The following is a 19,499-nucleotide window of genomic DNA, read 5'->3' as shown; positions in this document are numbered from 1 at the left end:
AAAGTCGATAATGGTGATTATTGAGCGTAGTTTTGTAGTGATATTTGACGACGGCGAGTGATATGATGCGGGGCCTCGTCGCAATTTAGTGAGGCTCAGCTCTAGGGGGTCGAAGCTAGCCACGCATCGGCATAAAACATGCTTGGCGCGCAGCGGAAGAAAGGTCACATGCAAGGACGATGCAATGCAATTCAATTGAAACGAAGAATGGCAGGAAGGAAGTGCAGCGACAGCGGCAGGGCATCGATTCAAGTGATTTTTGTTGAGAGAAGCTCTTATCTCGTTGCCTGCGAAGCGGATCTTGAGCGCGGCCTATTCGCGGCCCATTTCCATGGGTTTGACTGCTGCCTGATCAGCTGCGCTGTCATTGGCTGGTCGTTGGAATCTGCTTGGATCTCCATTGAGTGGCAATGGTTCAGTGTCACATGACCACATTCAATGCTGAAGTCACGGGGAAAGCACATGGTCAAACACGTGCTCGGGATGTGGGAATACGGCTGCCTGTGAGGTTTCAACATCAATCCTCCCCCTTGTCGATTCGTTGGCATGCTTCTCGACCCTCAGAGAATTCATGCTCCACCAATAGCTTCGTCATCTTCCTCGGTTTCGCATGCGTACCATTCTAGCCATTCTTTGAGAGACACGCCAATGGCTGCTCGATTAACCACATGGCCCTTCTAGACCCCTATCAATTGCTGGATGCCTTGGAGGGGCTCCATCTCGACCCACAAGTCGCACTATGAGATGAATATTCAGCAGCCAGTTGTCAACGTCGTCCTCACTCTGCTCCAGACCGTGACTTGAAGGAATGACAATTCATCGTTGACGCGGACAGCTTGCGACAGCTCACGGCCAACTTCCCCCGTCTGGGATAGGCGGACGAGACGGCCCGCTTTGCGCCGTTCGGTTTCGTGGGGGCTCCTCTTGACCAGGTTGATCCGCCTCCTGGCGAGAAGAGGCGAGAACACAAGACGATCCTACATACTGGGGTCCCCAGACGAGGATCCATTTTCGACGTCCTTTCTTGGCCTTTCACGAGCACCACGCCTGTCTGGAAGGCTTACAAGCCCTGAAGCTTGAAACTACAGGGTTCGACTGACGACGACCCTTGATGGATTCAACTCCCGAAACCGAGAAGAGCACCATCTCCCGGGATATCTCCAGAATGGAATAAACACCCATTTCTCAATGTCCAGTTCACTCTCATGGACTGTGGCCTGAGACGGACTTTTTACGATGCCGTTAACGTCGAAACAACTGTGATCAAGGCCCAGTTTTGACGCCCTAGCGACACTGGGTTGCATCGCACCCTTCACACAGTCATCACAGCCCGGCACACACAAGACATTGACGAAAAGTGCTTTTTTTTCCTACGGAAAACGTTGCTATTACAAAATAAATCGTGAAGCTTCATCGTTACCAAACCCTTCGGAACAACCCCTGAGAGGCCTGCTATTAGCCCACCACTACTTCTCGCCCTTCTGCTGTTGCTGCTGTCCTTTCGAATATTCTACGCTATATTGCACCGTCTTCTGGATCGACAGCTGGCCATTCTCCTCTATCGGCCATGGTGCTCCCGGTGGCCCAAGGTTTGTGCCGGCCTCGACCTGAGGACCGAGTATGCTCTCCTCGCTTCCTGTCGAACCAGCCTTCCGAATCGAAGTCATGGGGATCCCGTTTCGGCCTGCGTCGATCTGGATCCATTCGTTCTTGTCTCGCGCTTGACTGTGCGCATATGACTTGGTCCCGTAGCTCGGAGTTCCGTACTTTTGGTTGTTGCTGCTGCTCCTGGGCATGAGCTTGGGGAACACCTTGACGATTATTGGTCGAATCATCGGAAGACAAGCACAGACGATAGCGACATTCATCTCGATGACAGTCCACATGGTGGAAGAAACGTCAAATGTGACATCGGTCGTTGTTGCAGCGATGTCGATGGTGGTGACTCGTAGGCAGGAGGTGATGACGACAAAGCCACCAAGCGCAAAGACAATGACCAGGGCGATTTTCTGAATCTGTTGGATCTGTAGCTGATACACAGACGCCATGGGCATGAAGAGGATGATCAGATCGGTCGCGATGGAGAAGCCGGCGTTGGCATACCAGAACTTGCCGTTGTCGATGCAGGTTCCCGGAACGCTTTTGTTGTATGCCCGACGAACTGGTGTGCACTGGAAAATGGTGGCAATGACCGAAGAGACGGCGTACATGGCGACGATTGCCACCAAACCCCAACAGAGCCATTTGAACCAGCGGACCTTGCCAAAGATTCGAAGGTACAAGAGAACAATCGAGCACTTTGTCAAGTTGATGCATGCCTTGTACGACACTTGGCAAACGAAAAAGAACTTGAGCATGATAACCCTTCGGTTAGCGTATCATCTCTTGAGGGGATGTCTGTGACAAACCTTGAGGGCTTCGATCTTGTTCTCGTTCGAGAGGGTCTTAGAGTGTCGCCCGAATCCATAATGGCATGCTGGACAGCGTCAGCAAGATACTCAGAGTTGCCAGTTGGCAGACTCACATGCAATCTCAAGTCCACTTGACGCCAGGGAAAAGATCTAGCAGAAGTTGAAGTTAGCCTCTGCACCACATCTCGCACCACAAGGAACTTACCAGAGAACCAATGATGGTGTAGTCATCAGCGCCGAGATGTCCTCCCTTCCTTCGCCGGGACCAGATACGTATACCCACCAATAACGGACACAGCACACCAAAGATCGCGATGGGAATGTAGAGCATATGCGCATTGCTCAAGCTTGGGTCTGGAGTGTCGTTCGCCATGTTGCAGTATTGGTCGATGCCATACGGGTCTCAAACGTCGAAAAGTCGTCTAGGGCCAGTCTCAGGTTGAGCTCGTTGGGGCGTCAAAGATATATGGCGACAGGAACCTCCCAGGAGAAAGGGATCAGACAAACCTACTCCCTGTTTAAGGATCCAGCACGACGGGCTGGGAAGGAGAAGCATTGGGTGATTGTTGACCTCCCCGGCCTGGGCGCGGCGACACGATGTTTGGGTGATATAGGCCCGAGAAAACATCTCTCGCCACTACTGACCGAACAATGTCCAACATGGGGCGGACTGTGATCCGTTGCGCCGGACAAAGCCGTTGTGCGGGTGAATTCGTGCACACCCCTTCGTCTATCGACAGTTCCTCTACGACGTTAACATGAGGACCAGACGCAGGAGGCCTGGGCACATCCATGCTTCCTCTTGGCCATGCAATAGCAGCCATCAGTCCAAGGATACCACTGGCTACGGAAAATGATGAGGCGGGTGAATACGCCAGGGGCTGTTTCTGAAAACACGCAGCTCGAGAGTGGTCCATCCCGCGAGGGCCAACAGAAGACCGGGGCATGGTGTTGAGGAGTTGGCCCCACGGACCAGAAGTAATAATAGGCGATGGTAGAGGTCTTCGGGTCCGGAGCCCCTTCGGAGATGAATCTCGACGCTTTGGAATCCGCCTGTTGGTCGAAGAGAGCTTACTTTTTGCTTATGGGAGATGTGGATGTTCCTGCATCGGCGAATTCTGGCACACATTATTCCGTGATGATCCCTTCTTGCATAGGAGGTGGATCAACCACAAAGGATTATGCATCCCGCTGTCACACACAAAGTTCTCACTCATCCTCGAACCTGAGGTGCGTGTCCTGAGACACTGACCCGAAGCCACACGGTCAACCAGGCAAGCAGTTCACGAATCGCACCATAGCCATGGGCAAGACTCAGAAAAGAAGAGTCAGATACTCCATGAGGGGTCGTCAAGGAAGCCAGGAGGCATAGTTAATGACTATGCCCAAACACAGGCACCTCACCAGGGTTCTTCCGGTTGAACACACTCAGATACTGCAAGCTAGGGTGCTGTGTGTCGAGAACCGTAAGAGGTTGGGAGTGGTGTCATATAGAGAGTCGGCCCTTGCAGCCCTGAGCTGCCGACAGCCAGAATGAGATAGTTTTCCAAGGGGTTACCAACAGCTGGAATCTCTTCCGAATCATTGGGTTCGTGTTGGTTCTCGCAATACCAACTCCATGGCTCACAATCCCAGGTTGATAACAGGCAGCCTTGAACAACCAGCATCCGATAATGGCTCGTGCCGAGCATGGCGATACTGCTCGTTCCGGATCTACACTCATTCTTTCCACAAGAGAAGCTCTCATCGACCACAAAGATAGTCACGCCAGATGTCTCGCAGTCGCGAGTCGATCCAGCACAGACGAAACGCTTATACCCCGCCTGGAAAGGGGTGATCACTTCGTTGCGGTGCGGCGGTCGAGATTTACGTACACGAGAACGTGACATGGTCAAAGTATGGTGTTCTGCGCATGTAACCTCGACTGCAAGAGGACCAGGGAGGCCTGGGACAGCATGGACCAAGTCATCGTGAAGGAATCCGCCGGCATCTCGAGAGCTGGAAAGGTGCTTGACCAACAGTCTGACCACCAATTTCGCCTTGTGTTGGTTCTCTTGCAGAACGTGCCCCTGACCCATGCCGAAGGGCTGGCAGAGTCCCGACAATGCGGTCACGGATGAGACCTGCGAGGAGTTGCGAGCCGAGAGAAGTTATAGTCTGCCACAGAGACACTATGTTCAAACACAAAGACGACTTGCCGCGTATCTAGCGTCGAGTTTAGGGCAACAAAACTCCATCTTGCTCGGCCCGCTATGGGGACCATCGGTGATCATTTCTAAAGGGAGTTTGTGGAGAGCTCATCTTGTCCCCCATGGCGGCCATCGCGCCTGAGTCTCGGGGGGAAGGCCCTTGGGCTGTGTTTGGATGGGGCTTCGATTGGGGTTTCTATTACGAGTTCCTTCGTTTGCGAGCCTGGATGTGGTGTTGTCCCTGGACCAGGCTCTAAGCCTCTTGGGGCTTTCCAATGCAACTCTCTGTTGGTTGATGTTGCCATAATGATATCCACTACCGGGATGGGCCTGTCGAGCATGGCCAAGGTGTCTCTGGACTGGCGGCCAAGGGGCGGGACAACGGCCGCTAAGACGGCACTCGCAACATTGGCACTTTGGCGTCCGGCACATGGTGGGTCAAGTTTCGGCCGAGCAAGGGTCCCTCTGATCCATCACACGATGCCGGGGGATCAACTCCAACGACTCTCTTTGAAGACCATGCGCGGCTGACTATGGATGCTACTCTGCGCGGTAACCGTCTCTTGAAACAGACGAGTCGCTTATGAGCTCTGTTTGCTTCTTTCTTGTGCTGCCTTGACGAGACATTTACCGTCGGGTCCAAGAACTTTGGGATCTCGACACCCACCTTAGAGGCAAGCAGGGATGATGGAGCCTCAACCTGACATGCCGTCAACAGTCGGGATTGCAAGTGGCTCAGCACTTTGTGTTGGTCCATCTTCTTATGCATTGGATCCCCATGAAATTGGCATCAAAAATATCCAGTCTGTGGCCACGTGGTAGGGCATCTAGATGATGCTTTGTCCAGCACACGCCCCGAGGGCCAGCACAAGGGAGCACAGGTGCTTCCATCTGCGTGCCAGGGCTTAGACGACATCGTTCGACGTGCGAGCTCACTATCACCACTTTCTTTCATGGGGACTCACGATCCACCGAAAGGCGCAATCATGTCCTTCAGCCTCCGACGCATGGACTCGTAAGTTGGTGAGCCGGGTCGGATCTCTGCTGCCCCCCTCCCGAACCCATCTCGTCGCGGGACCCGTTGCGGGAGCGGCTTTAGCATGGATCTAGAGCTCGGCCGGGGTACCCCTGAGAAAGTCATCCCGTCGACACGCCGAAGACCGGCTCTCGTTGGACCATCGGGGAGCCATCCCCCAGTCATCTAGCCAAGCCATGGGTGTTTTATCCGTCTTGCCTTGCCAGGCGATGATCCTATCCCCACAACGACAGTCCACTCGGGAGGCACTATCGACGGTCAACCACGAGGAGAGAAGAGGCCCTTGAACAGTTTCTATTTCCTGATTCGATCTAGAGCTTGCCGCAGACGGTGCTCATCCCGACCTCTACGAGGGAGCTGCCTGTAAGTGAGAGCCAAGCGAGGAGGGGGAATATGCAGAGTCGACATACATGCTCGACCTGCGGGAAACATGCACCTGCAAAACGTGCCATCAGCTACCGGCAGGACGCAACCTGAGGACCCCGTCCTATACCACAGGTGAGAATGGATATTCTTGGAGTCACAGCCGGGGTCTGTTTGCTCGAACCTCGCATCGCGTAGCATGCCCCTGGAGACTGTGAGGAACACAGCTGCGACCTGTTGGCTTGTCCGAGATGCATATATTGTCTCACAAGTCCGTTTCTCCCCTTCTTTTTTCTTTTCTCTCAAGGAGCTTCATCTCTTCAAAACAAGACCACCCCTCTGAGTCTCATTGCAGATTAATATATCTGATCATCTCGGCCGATCAGATTATCGGAGCCTAGTTGATCTTTGCCCACCCCCGTCCTGGTTTGACGCATCACGGCCCAATCTGCCTGGAGTCTCTGCTGCTCCTTCGCCTCACTATTACCCTAATACTCTCTTGTTCCCTCCCGCCCTGCCTTTTCTCTGAGCTTGTCTCCCCTCCGCCAGATTCGACATGTCAGTCATTGAGGAAAAGACACCCACTGTGGCCGATGAGTCGCATCCTCCCAGCACGCCCAAGTCGGAGGACTATGCACCCATCGATCCCGCAGCGGAGAAGAAGTTGCTGATGAAGCTGGATCTGTGCATCTACCCAACCCTGTTCATCATCTACATGATGTCCTTCCTCGACCGAATCAACATCAGCAATGCCAGGATTCAGGGGCTGCCACAAGAGATTGACCTCTCGGGCAACCGTTTCAACATTGCTCTCTTTGTACGTTTCTGTCTATCCGTGGAGATTCACAGACACTAACATTCATGCAAGGTCTACTTCATCCCCTATATCCTGCTCGAGGTACCATCCAATATGCTCATCCGCAAGGTCCGCCCGTCCCTCTACCTCTCTGCACTGATGTTCTGCTGGGGCATCATCAATATGTGCATGGGCTTTATCCACTCCTATGGTTCCCTTGTTGCCCTGCGATTCCTCCTTGGTGCCTTTGAGGCTGGAGTTCTACCCGGCATCATCTACGTGACGTCCATGTACTATAAGCGCCACGAATTCCAGAAACGCATGTCCTTCTTCTTCACCAGCACCCTCATCGGAGGTGCCTTTGGAGGACTGCTGGCCTATGGAATTGCTCGTCTCGGTGGCGACAAGGGCATGTCTGCTTGGCGATGGATTTTCATCATTGAGGGTGCCATTACTGCCTTCCTCTCCATCATTGCCGTCTTCCTCATCGCGGACTGGCCCGAGCAGGCTCGTTTCCTCACCGCTGAGGAGAAGACTCTCGTCCAGCGCCGCCTCGCTGCTGACACTGGTGACTCGTGCCGCATGGACACGCTCAACAAGTTCGCCACCGAGAGAATCCTGAAGGACTGGAAGATCTGGCTCGGTGCCTTCATGTACATGGGCATTGGCACTACAGGTTACGCTGGCGTCTTCTTCATGCCCACCATTCTGCTCGAGTTTGGCTGGAAGGCTGAGGAGGCTCAAGTTCAGACCATTCCCGTCTATGTGCTCTCGGCCGGTGTCATGCTTCTCTCTGCCTGGGGATCTGATCGTCTCAAGCACCGCTACGGCTTCGTCCTAACTGGTGCTTGTATCGCAACCATCGGCTATGCCATGCTTCTTGAGCAGGGCGGCAAGTCGCGCGACTATAAGTTTACCGCCGTCTTCCTCATCAACGCCGGCGGCTACATCGCCACGCCCATCTGTCTCGCCTGGCTCCAAAACAACCTCTCGGGCCACTGGAAGCGCTCCTTCGGCTCCGCCCTCCAGGTCACCCTCGGCAACGTCGCCGGTATCATCGGCGCAAACATCTTCCTCGTCAAGGAGTCCCCCACCTACAAGACGGGCTACGGCACCGCCCTCGGCATGATGTGGATGGGCACCCTCGCCGCCACCCTCATGTTTGGCTTCATGTGGCGCGAGAACAAGAAGCGCGACGCTGGAGACCGTGATGACAGGCTGAGCCTGCCCGAGGAGGACCTGAGGAACATGGGTGACTGGCACCCGAGCTTCAGGTTTACCCTGTAAGGTGATGATGAGACTCTAGAGATTTATCAAGAACTGTGTATAAACGTTGTCGGCGTCGAACGCTGCTGGAACATGCATGTATATATATGACTTTTACGTACATTGATGAGAGATGCGAGCGTCTCATCTCGCTCAGGTAGCTAAAAGACATCATGAATGAGGCTGTTCGAATATGTCGAGTACTGTTGCGATGACCCCTATTTGATTTTTCCTGGAAAGGGGCTGTGAAGGAAATCCGGGTGAATACGATAAACATAAGATTCATTCCCTTGCATTTCTTGATACGATTTGGCGAATCAGCGATATCGACACCACAAGCAAGAGGACCACTTCTTAATGTATGGGTATATTAATAACTTTTCATGCTCTCATCTATTGTGGCTTTATCGAGATCTACCTCGGCGCCAACATCCCATCGTCATCGCCTTTTTTATATCCCGTTTTTTTGTATTTCTAGTCTTGTCTACCTTACATTCTGTTTCCAGTTAGCGTCATGTATCTCATCTGACATCACTTCATGGTACATACCGCTCAACAGGGGTGAGACCGAGCAGGCTCATGCCGTTGTGAAGCACGATTCGGGCGGCGTCGTAGAGGGCCATACGGGCCTTCTGAAGCTCCTTCTCGCTACCGACGATTCGGAGGTGGTCGTAGCTGGAGCTGAGGACGTGAGTCATCTTGAAGAGGTAGGTCAAGATGGTGGTAGGCTCGAGAGTCTTGAGAGTGTTCTGGACAACATCGGGCCACTGGCTGAGCAGACGGACGAGGTCGGTGGCGTGCTTCTCGCTCAGGAGGGTAAAGTCGGCAGTCGCCAGCTCCTCATCGGTGAGGCCGGCCTTTCGGCGGATGGAGCAGAGACGAGCGTGGGCGTACTGGAGGTAAGGGCCAGTGTCACCCTCGAACGAGGTCATGGCATCCATGTCGAACTTGTAGTTGTTGATTCTAACATCGTTAGTAAACACTCGCCAACAATAAAGGGGCTACATACCGCTTTCCAGACATGTCCTGGACCATGACACTGCTGATACCCAGAATATCGGCAACAGCCTCGGGGTTCTCAATCTGCGAGTACTTGTTCTCGTTCTTCTTCATGACATCATGCATCTTCTCAGCGACGTCCCGGAGGATGTCGTCGAGGAACTTGACGGTGCCCTTTCGAGTGCTCATACCGAGTACCATGCCAAAGTTAATGTGCTGGCACTTCTTGGCAATGTCGTCGTGGCCCATCAGTTCAATCGTCTTGAACAGCTGCTTCAGGTGCAGGTCTTGTTGCGAGGCGACGACGTAGATGATGTGGTCAAAGTTGTACTTCTTCTGTCGGTTCAGCAGCTCGCTGATGTCTCGAGTCAGGTACAGAGCAGTGCCGTCCTTCTTTCGCAGAATGACCTTCTCGAGACTCTTGCCCTGCTTGCCAGCGACGTGCTTGGAGAAGTCGATGAGAATAGCACCGTCAGCATCCTCGGTAAGCGACTTCTCGGCGAGAACCTTGGCGGCCTCCTCCATGTCGGACTCGGGAACCTGGCTCTCTCCTGAGTAAACGTCGTACTCAATGTTGAGTCGGGCGTAGGTCTTCTTGTAGCGGACAATGCTCAGATCTCGGAATCGTCGCCACAGCTTAACAGCCTCCTCATCACCATCCGTCATTCGTCGGAAGTACTTTCGGGCCTGCTCGTCTAGCGAGGCATCCAGAAGGGCAGTGACGTCCTCGCCAGCCTTCTTCTTGGCCTCAATGGCCTCCTTCTCGTCGGACATCTCCACATTGATTCGGACGTAGAGGTTGAAGAGGTGGTTGATGGGGTCAGCCTTGAGAGCCTCCTCATCACCCCATTTCTCCCAAGCCAGAGCCAACAGACCATACTGCTTGCCCCAGTCGCCGAGGTAGTTCATTCGGATGACATCCCAGCCAGAGTACTCGTACAGCGAAGCGATGAAACCACCAATGATTGTGCTTCGCAGGTGGCCAGCGTGGAAAGGCTTGGCAATGTTGGGGGAAGAGAACTCGACAATCATGCGCTTCTTTCCGGCGCTGGGGTCGCTGGGGTCCTTGAGGCCGTTGTAAGGGTTCTTTCCGTAGGCATCAGAGCGGTTTCGGATCGTGGGCAGCAGCAGGCTGGTGAGCTTGTCGGTCTTGAAGAAGAAGGAAATAAAAGGACCGCTAGCAGTAGGCTTCTCGATCAGGGGAGACTCGGGGAACTGCGTATAATCGAGTCAGTCAACAGATAAAACAATTACAACAGTATGCGACTGACCTTGGAAACCCACTCCTCAGCCAGCTCTCCGGGCTTCTTGCCCTTGACCCGGAGCGCAGGGACAGCGAGAATAGCATCTCCCTTGTCGAGGGTCTGAGTCCACTGGATGGCGGGGTAGATGATCTTGGGGTCAACGCCCGTGATCTCTTGCAGAAGGCCCGTGATGTGAGAGCGGTAGATGTCGACGGGGTTGGTATCAGGGTGGCAGTTGGGGTACGCTTCGACCTTGTCAATGCCAAGCTTCTGAAGCTGCTCGGCGAGCGCGTTGCCGTCGGACGCCATCGTGGAGTAAAAGTTGAAGTATTGTAGGGAAGGGTGTTGTAGGAGGGGTCGTCGCTGGCGGGGAGTTGACCAAAGAACAAGAGACCGGTTCAAGGCCAGAGACGGTCGTCGCGAACAGCAGGCGTATGAGTAAAAGGTTCGATGGATAGAAGAAGAAGAAAAAATGGGCGAGGGAGTCAAACGGCGCGCGACCATCACTTGCACTTGCAGGCAGTGTGACTCAAGTGGGCTCGAGGGTAAAAAGGCTTTGAGCCATTGGGGTTTTGGCAGCCGCTTTCTCATGCAGTGCGCGCCATCGATTCGCTGCCAGTTTTGCGACACCCCCGCGGGGCACGGCCTTCTGTTTTTCCGCTCCGGATAAGGATTACCCCTCCATGCCACAGTTGATCAACCACCATGATGGAAAAGCTATTAAGAGTGAGTATTGTAAAGCTTGACTGGGAAGATCGAGCATTGGTAGGCATGGGGAGGCGTCTAGTGTGTAGTGACTGGAAAATACAACTCGCGAGTCTAGTATCAAGCACCAATGCCTTGTCACTCACCAGCAATGTCCTGCCATCAATACACACGACTGGGACGCACGCCAGAACCCAACATCACTCAAATACTGGGCCAGATACATCTTAATCGCACATTTTATTGCAACTGATCGAACCAAATACGCTCCCAAGACCATTCGAATGAGCAGGTCATTATGATATATGCCGGACCCCCTTTTCGCTCCTGAAACCCCAGCCCCCGCAGGAGCCCCCAAACAATAAAATCGAACCGAATTATTGAACAGAATCGAGACATGGAATAATTGCCAATTTTGATGCGCCGTGGTTGCGGTTTTACAATCTCATCGAGAATCCGCCAACATGCATGAGTGAGTGAGTGAGGGTATATAAATGAAATCTTTTTAGACGTTGTCATCGCCGCGCATCTCGTTGCTGAGCGATTCGCCAGTCGCCTTCTTCTTGCGCCACTCAAAGACGACCTTGGGCTTGTCCTTGATAGCATTTCGGAGATGCTCGTCGCTGCGCTTCATCCAAGTGCGGGCAGAAGCAAGACTGACAGGGTACAGGGGCATGTTCTGGTGACTGAGAAGGAATGCATCCGGCTCGCGCTTATCATGAGACGCAATGATATCCAAGTCAGAAGCGATCTGATCGCAATAGATTTCGAGAGGCAGATCGTTGACATCGTGTCCAAAGGGGTTCTCAATCTCCTGGCCGATAAATAGAAGACCAAAGATGATGTAGCCGGCGGCAATGGTAGCAGGAATGGCGGCCCAGTGGAGGGGCTTGACGAGCTGGAAGGGGAGTAGCATGACGTAGACAAAGGTGATCTGGCTGATGGCAATCGTGTAGGCAATCGGGAGAGGAGTGTTGGTGACACGCTCGCAGCCAACCAGAACATCGTTCATCATTGTGAGGTGGTTGTAGGCAATTGTCTGCTGCATGGGGACGTCGAGCTGTCCGTTGGCAATCATCTTGTCAAGGGTGACAGCAAGGTGGCTGAGAATCTCGAGGGGAAGGTTGCCAAGAGGCTGGCTGGTTTTCTTAAGAGCCTTGCGAGGGTTGCTCGTGGCGAAAGAGACGCCGAGGTATTCTCCGGTCGACTTAAAGATGTTCTTCTTCTTGATGGAGTTGGCATCAGGGTCACATGCCGTGGCCTCCTTGGCAAACGTGTTGAGATGACCGATGAGGTGCTCAAGATCCGGGTAGGCGCTGTAAGGCTCGAATCGCAGAGCGTGCTTGAGAGAGACGGCGAAGGCGACAATGAGGTTCATGGCACCAATCTTCTTGAGGGTAATCTCGCGAGGGTCCTGATCCTCGGGGTCTTTAGCGTGAATCCAGAAGACTCGGCCAAGTGTCTGAGAGGCCATGGTAAGCATGCCCCAGAAACGGCGACCCTCTGCATATCGCTCATACGCAGTCGAAGAGCGGAACGACAAGCTCAGACCGACGAGGAAACCCAGAACAGTAAGCAGAACTGAGTCAATTCCCAAATTATGGACCCTCTCGGAAATGACAGTGATGACGGTCGACCAAGCACCAACAATCACCAGAGGTACAATCAGCTTAGGCAGAATGGAGCCATGCATCTGCATGATGAGTGGCCATTTCGAATGCTTTTGGATATCACGAGGACCGGTAAAGTAGTCGTCGAGATCGAGTGAGGTCTGCTTGCGGAAGAGAGCTGGGTTGACAGCGATGTTGGGCGATGGAGGCGAGCGAGAGTGCTCGAGAGGAGGAATGTCAAGGCTCTGGAGACGCTTGGGGTCGGCGTCCATGCTGTGAAGGCGTGAAGGATCGATGCTAGGGGGCTGAGGCTTCTCGTTGTTCAAATTGCTGGTGTCTATCGTCGGTCGGTTGACGACCGTAGCGCCAGAGCCGGCTGAGTAAGAGTCACCCATGATGTGGAAGGGGTCGCTTGTTTGCGAGTGAGTGAGTGTGCTGTGCTGTGCTGTGCTGCTTCGGTGATTCGGATACTGGAGAGCGAAAGTGGTGATCCTGCCAGCAGGCAATGCAATGCAGAGAGACTTGGCTGAAAGTCTGGGCGCTGAGGTGAGAAGAAGGAAAAAGAATCGAGGTCGTAATAAAGTGAAATGAGGAAAGAGAGGTGATGGTCGAGAGGGAGAGCAGGAGCTAAAAGAAATAAGGTTGATCGAACGAAGAAAAAGAAGGAGATCAGACGAAGGATGCAAGCGCAAGGGAAGGGGCTCCAGGTCCTAATGAATGAGGGACAAAGGGGAGTGAGCAAAGGAAAGAACGGGGTCGCTTCGTCGTCCGATGCGGGATGAAGCTCGTCGGGAAAAGAGAATGAGAAGGAGCAACCTGGAGAGACCAGACCACCGATGGAAGCCAAGCCCAAGTGGAGATGCCCCATGTACCGTCGCCACTCAGGAACCGTCTACGGGTCCCCCCTTTGGACGGACCCCTGCGCGGCCCCCAACGATCCAGGGCGTGTTTGACCTCTCATTGGTGCAGGCGAGCAACACCTGGCGCCCCCGTTTTGCGCTGGAGGCTCCTGAGAAGCCCTGAAGCGGTTTACGGTGCTGCGGCAGGGCCCGCCTGGGCATGGAAGTAGCGTTAACGGCCCTGTAGCGGAACGGTACATGTGTTGGGTACTTGGCCGTACTGTGCGCGGTCTGTACCACCAACCGTCGGCCGCAGCGGTTTTTGCTCTCGTTGTGCGTGCAGCCTCTACTTCGGCTCCGGAGTACACCTCAGTACCGGGACACTCACCTCACCTTTCAGAGCCGCTGTCAGCGCTACGGTAAGTGCTTGCCGAGGTCGAGACCAGCCACTACGACATTAGAAGCAGGACATGAAACGCTACTTGGGCCCTCCGGCCCCCTTTGCCAATAGAGGCTATTGTTTTGTCGCGGTGGCCCCTAAAGAAGGAAAGAAAGAAAATAAACCTCATGAGCGTCCCCATCTTGGCATGAGGGAGCAAGACTTGGTCATGAGGCTTGGCTGAATGTCTGGGCGCCTCTGATGGTCAAAGAACTGAACCCTCTTGTTCTTGGACACTCTAACGCCATGATCCAGGCCGAGACGCACCTAAGATTGGGGCTGGGTAATTGCAGAGCACGCAAGACAACATCCAACGGGCAAGACCGCAGGCCGATCCGACAAGCCAAGGATTGAATCGCGATGAGGAGACACATACAGTGTACGATGCCCCCAGGAATGCGATGCGGGTTTCAGGGGAAATAGGGTTGGGCTCTTGCAAGAGAAGAGGCAAAGCTGGAGTTCTGGTTGGCCCCCCTGGCCGATGGGCTCACCTTATTTTCACCTCATCGATGATCCTACCTTTCTTTGCAAACGGCCGGACGCCTCGTTGCTGAATGTTCCGTGGCGAAACAAGGGGCGCTCTCATGGCCAGAGAATCCACATGGGTTTCTGATGACTCTCATCTTGTCCTCGATTGGCTGTCTCAGGAAAGGAGGCCCGTGACGTGTCGTTGCGCTGCGTTGCGTTGCGCGAGTGGAATGGAGAACGGCCAGGAGATCCAAGATGAGTAACAAAAGCCCACAATCGACATCCATCCCTTGCCAAAACAAAGGTGGGTCCGGTCTGCTTGTACGATGGAGAAAGAGGGAAATGCGTTGCACAGCCCCCTTCCAGATCAAACAAGGAACCATGTCCAATGACAGCCTCGAGATCCTGACCGTACCGTCCTCCTCATCCACCTTTTGGTCAGGGAAGAAGCCGTACAATTAGGCTCTCGACTAAAGTTTGCTTAGCTTTTCCTGCTAGCCATGACTCTTCCCGGTATACCGGAACCACTCGATACGAGGCTACCTGAGGTTACGTTTGTGGTGTTGTATTTCTCATGTGAAAAAGGTCTTTGGAACTGGGCTCAGCAACTGCTTACTTGCTTACTATGCCTCCATAATAGCGCCTCCGTTGGCGCGCATAACACATCTCTAATGAAAAATATGTTCCGATTCAGGCACTCACTCCCGTCATTTTCTAGGCATTGTGGCAATGCCAACCTCTGGATGGTCTGGCCTCTGCCTACTCGTCCACGTAGGTGCATCTTGCTTTGCTGCGCGTTAGGTACACAGTATTCGTACAGTCCATCCTCTTGTAACTCGTAAAACGACATCCATGTCCCGGTTTGACTAATTTCAGCAAAAATCTCCAGCGTCTCCACCGCGAGCATACGCGCGTCGGACTAACAGGAACCAAGCTTTTTCCCCCTTCGATCTCCTTCTCCGGAGTCCGCCTGTTGATCGGTCCTGGCGGACGCCTCTTTTTTTATTCCTTTTTAGCGGATTGCTCTATTTTCTGATGGTTTGTTTGTCATCAAAAGTACCCCGGTCTGTCTGTTGGTAGCCCTGGACGCGTTCAATGCGGGTGAGATTTTGTTTTGCATGGACAAGAGTCCACAAACGTGCTGGGCTCCATCTTGCAAGACCTGTCTCATTTGCCATCGACAGACTGACGTACACACATAACACACGCCAACATACATGCTCGCAAGATTGCTTCTGCTGTAGCCTGATATTCTGCCCTTCATTCTTTTCAAAGGACTCTTGCAGGTCACATCTTCTGCAGCCATCCACACTTCGGACCGACACGGACCAAGTCAAGTCATGGCATGGCGGAGGATCAACATTGGGTGAGGCGAGGCGAAAGAAAACAGACAGGGGACCCCCTCGCCCACAAATTTCGCCAAGGCCTGTGGCATATTAACTCGAGTTCATGCCGCGTCTGCTAACAAGAGGCGGTGATGCAGTCAGCAAGAGCTGAACTAGCAGCCCTTGCTTGGCTTGATCAATTTCGTCTACAGTCTTAGATTCAAGCCCAGCCTTTCTCTTACGAATACTTCAAGTCTCTTCCCCTCACCGTCAATGTCCTGCCATGAAGCATGTGATGTGACAGGTTCTCCTTTCTGACTCGAGCCGAGTGCTACTCTCAGCTCTCCGTCGTCCAAGCCATGTAAGAGCCAGAAAGGAAAACGCCAAGCTCGATCTGACCGTTTCATCGTGACACCTTTTTTTCTTTCTGGACTTTTGCATTAGTGCCGTCGTAGTCTGTCCAAATCAACCATCGTGCGGAGAAACCACATGGTTGACCTCAGCACTAGCGGAAAAGCGGCCGATCACCAAGACTTTTTTTTCTTGTCAAATGTTCAAGCTGCGACTTCGGCAAGGAGCCGAGTAATCACTAGCATTCGGTTCTTGACCTCGAGTTGCGGAATTCAGCTTGGCAATTGTCTTTGCAACCGAGGTGCACAAGTGTGTAGCACCACGAGAAGGTATTGGCTGGTGTAGGGTTTGTCTCACGCTTAAGCGCACAACTCGACTTTTTGGCGCGCGCAACCATCGTGAACTGCTAGCCTCCGCGCTTAGACGACGACCGACGGTAAATCTGGATCGACAGCATCAAGTGACTGCCATGATCGCCACCCGTGGAAGCGCCTTATCCACCACCCCCAGTCAAAGTCTGGAGATCATCTCTCGAGTGTCAAAGGGACAAGATATCGTTGGTGCACGGCATTGGGTCGGTCAACGCTCCATGTTGAGCTCGGATCATACATGCTAATGGTCCAAGAAAAAAATGGCACACTTCGCAAGTACTCTGCCTCTTAATCCGCTGAATCACAGCATAAAAGGCTTATAATTATAAATCTAAGAATTTATATAGACTTTAGAATATAATTTATTTATTTCATATTTTTATTTATTTATTTTTACTCTAAGTTGCGTCTCTATAGCCCGGCAAAGGTCTCGTTGCCAACGTACAGTATGCCATTTTTTTCTTGGTCTGGGTGACATGTCCGTGACCAGTTGCTTATTTAGCCTCCATGACCTTCAAGGGAAGCCCACCCTTGATTCTGATACTCTATTGTGGTATGATCGAGAAATATAGCGAGCCCACATCCCGTTCCCCCAGACATGGATTGCGTGCTAATCCCAGGACTTCCCCATGACCCAACCTGCGTGTCCCATGCAGGGAACTCAAGTATTTGGGCACCATAGACCGTCCCCCTCATGGCTCACAAGACGTCTCGTATTGATATAAAATCCCTGAGTTTCGCCGGTGGTTGATGCTTGCACGACGAGATTCTCCCGTTGATCGGTCCTCGCCTGAGACATGCACCATCATCTGCCGGCAGATACTCTAGTATCATCCACTGCAGCAACACCTGATCACCACCTTCATGTGGCCTTTTCTCCGTGTTTTGACGCAAAAGCCGGGGCAAAAAGGCCACATGCCGTCTACCTGGCCCCACCAGTCATGGCTTTACCGATGGTGGCGCCAGAGTTAAGGTCAAGATGAATCGACGATAAAGGTGGCAGTCAAAAGACATACAGGCATATTTATTATTCCTCAAGACATCCAACGCAACTCTAAAGGATTTGTTATAATCAAGGCCATCGTTGTAGAAGAAATGGTCCAATATCGTCTGGTTGTCACTGATCTTTCGATCTCGGTATCGGACGCGCCGAGCTGGCCTCAATCCAATGGTTGATCACTGGAAGATGAATCAATATCAAACACCATGACCGACTGTATCTTTGTTAATCAAGTGGCTCTTCTCCGAGATACGTCAAGGCCACATTGCACTCTGTTTAAGTGACCCTCCGTCTAAACACTCGCCAGGAACGGCCGAGAAACCAAGGAACGGTGTTCTTTTGACGTTTCAATAGAACCAGCCAGACTCACCCACTCCTTGCCTTGCCTCCAATAAGCACAAGAAACTGTACCTACTGCTGTTGGCCACAGGTTAGGTTGCCATCTAGACAGATTCATCAGTCGGATCAGTGATATGAGGGAACTTGGGCAGTCTGCTCACTAGTTAGCTTGACCACATCGGCCTAAGCTCTAATATTATTCATCTTGGAGCTCTTGCATGTGTCTTGATGCTGTGTATGCGATGCGCACTGCTTATATAGCAAGCGTTGACGTCGTTGGCACTCAGTGTTCACTTCTCGCGCAGTCAATAAACTTGGCTTTCATGAGTGCCTCAGAACCCAGGGGATCATATGAGTATTCTATATCTAGAAACATATATACACTATCACTCGAATTCCGCAGACAGGGATAATCGGGGCGCCCTGCTTCTCTCTCTCTCTCTCTCTCTCTCGCGGTATGGTCACCGATCCACTGAGGTGAATGGTGAAGACCAAAGGAACCATTACAACATCGTGAATCCCATCTTAAGCCATGAACAATCGTGTCTACGACGGGATAAAGATTATCTGGCGAGCGTGTTCACCCTCTTTCGCCTTCTCGCCGAACCACTTACCCTAGTCTTCGAGGAGCCCCTGACATTCTGTTCGATGCACATCCCAGTGTCCTCCCAATGGTGCTCTTATGAACTAGATATGTTTCTTCTACATAGTCCTTGTTTCTTGCTCGAAGCGTGGCTCTGTTTACTGTCGTGGCTTCTATACGAGCAGGCTGATGCCGTGTTTTCCGAGCCTAATTACGCGTACACAGCTTTCTGACCGCCGTCCTCCTTATATCATCTGCTCTTCTTACATTGGCCAATGTCTTTAGAAATATATATTTCCAAAACCTACCCAAGCACTAATTTGGGGGGTGTTGGCCGATGGATTGTGGTTGGTACTTCTCTCACTGCGTTGACGCATCGCCAATTGCGCGACCACGAGCATGCGTCGATGATACTCGAGCCATCTACATCTCTACCTGCCCGCCTGACCAATACTCCTACCGGTCTTGGTGGATTTATATCGACTGTGAGATACCTTTGCTCATCGTAGAATTGCTTCTTCGGGTCCTCGGGAATACTCGTATTAAGCCTGCAAACACCGCCAAGGAATCTCGTACACGACCACCTCCGCTTCCATACTGGAGCCCTTGCTATCAATGAGAACTCTCAGCTAGCAATCCGACAGTTCTGGTGGTAGACAACAATGGCGATTTGTAGACTGGGCACCTAAGCGATCGTAGGAAAAGGTTCAGCATCCATACTCTTGCTTCAAGTTGGGCCCAGAAGCGGCCGCTCTTAGATGGAGTTCAAAATCATGATGTTGGTGACGACTGATGAGGTAACCTTGGCTCGTATTCAGGATCCACGTCAAATACCTTCAAGATGATTGCACGTTCCGTATGGCACCAAAAGGGAGACGACATAAATAATCGTGCATTCTGATCGTAATTTAATCTGAAAACTGCAGCTGTATTTACATCACCTAAAAAGAGGCGTCCACTAAAACCCGGCAATTCCAGAGCGAGCCCTGGAGGCCGCGTCGAATCAAGCCACTGAGGCGCCCAAGCCGAAACGTGACGGAACTTGACCTGTCTGACACACGCAGTGCCAGGCACGCACTGCAGGGATGTTTCGTTAGCGGTCCAGTTCTTCTCGATTTAGCTTGGGGCTGGCTGTCAGGATGGATCCATTTTCAAGGGAGAAGAG

At 52.6% G+C, this 19,499-nt stretch overlaps 5 protein-coding genes across 5 annotated transcripts; 1 reads left to right on the top strand and 4 right to left on the bottom strand.

The window, feature by feature from the left end:
- Nucleotides 1-1,466: 1,466 nt before the first annotated feature.
- On the bottom strand, nucleotides 1,467-2,784 carry MRS44_003516 (uncharacterized protein; the record flags this gene model as incomplete). The annotated part of the gene is made up of 4 exons (XM_065623235.1): nucleotides 1,467-2,297; nucleotides 2,409-2,476; nucleotides 2,525-2,561; nucleotides 2,617-2,784. 4 exons carry the CDS (start codon nucleotides 2,782-2,784, stop codon nucleotides 1,467-1,469), a joined length of 1,104 nt encoding a protein of 367 aa, XP_065479307.1.
- Nucleotides 2,785-3,853: 1,069 nt separating this feature from the next.
- MRS44_003515 (uncharacterized protein) lies at nucleotides 3,854-4,489 on the bottom strand (the record flags this gene model as incomplete). The annotated part of the gene is made up of 1 exon (XM_046268494.2): nucleotides 3,854-4,489. One exon carries the CDS (start codon nucleotides 4,487-4,489, stop codon nucleotides 3,854-3,856), a length of 636 nt encoding a protein of 211 aa, XP_046137633.1.
- A 2,066-nt stretch (nucleotides 4,490-6,555) lies between these two features.
- On the top strand, nucleotides 6,556-8,082 carry MRS44_003514 (uncharacterized protein; the record flags this gene model as incomplete). Its single annotated transcript, XM_046268495.2, has 2 exons — nucleotides 6,556-6,816; nucleotides 6,868-8,082. 2 exons carry the CDS (start codon nucleotides 6,556-6,558, stop codon nucleotides 8,080-8,082), a joined length of 1,476 nt encoding a protein of 491 aa, XP_046137632.1.
- A 468-nt stretch (nucleotides 8,083-8,550) lies between these two features.
- Nucleotides 8,551-10,613, bottom strand: MRS44_003513 (uncharacterized protein; the record flags this gene model as incomplete). Its single annotated transcript, XM_065623234.1, has 4 exons — nucleotides 8,551-8,557; nucleotides 8,611-9,024; nucleotides 9,071-10,275; nucleotides 10,332-10,613. The coding sequence occupies 4 exons, from the start codon at nucleotides 10,611-10,613 to the stop codon at nucleotides 8,551-8,553; spliced, it is 1,908 nt and encodes a 635-aa protein (XP_065479306.1).
- Nucleotides 10,614-11,514: 901 nt separating this feature from the next.
- On the bottom strand, nucleotides 11,515-13,014 carry MRS44_003512 (uncharacterized protein; the record flags this gene model as incomplete). The annotated part of the gene is made up of 1 exon (XM_046275393.2): nucleotides 11,515-13,014. One exon carries the CDS (start codon nucleotides 13,012-13,014, stop codon nucleotides 11,515-11,517), a length of 1,500 nt encoding a protein of 499 aa, XP_046137630.1.
- Between the last annotated feature and the right edge of the window lie 6,485 nt (nucleotides 13,015-19,499).

Source organism: Fusarium solani, assembly GCF_023522795.1.
Source record: "Fusarium solani strain SB1 chromosome Unknown bctg00000001, whole genome shotgun sequence".
Classification (NCBI taxonomy): domain Eukaryota; kingdom Fungi; phylum Ascomycota; class Sordariomycetes; order Hypocreales; family Nectriaceae; genus Fusarium; species Fusarium solani.
Note: the sequence above shows the minus strand (reverse complement) of the source record. Positions and strands in the feature narration are given on the sequence as shown.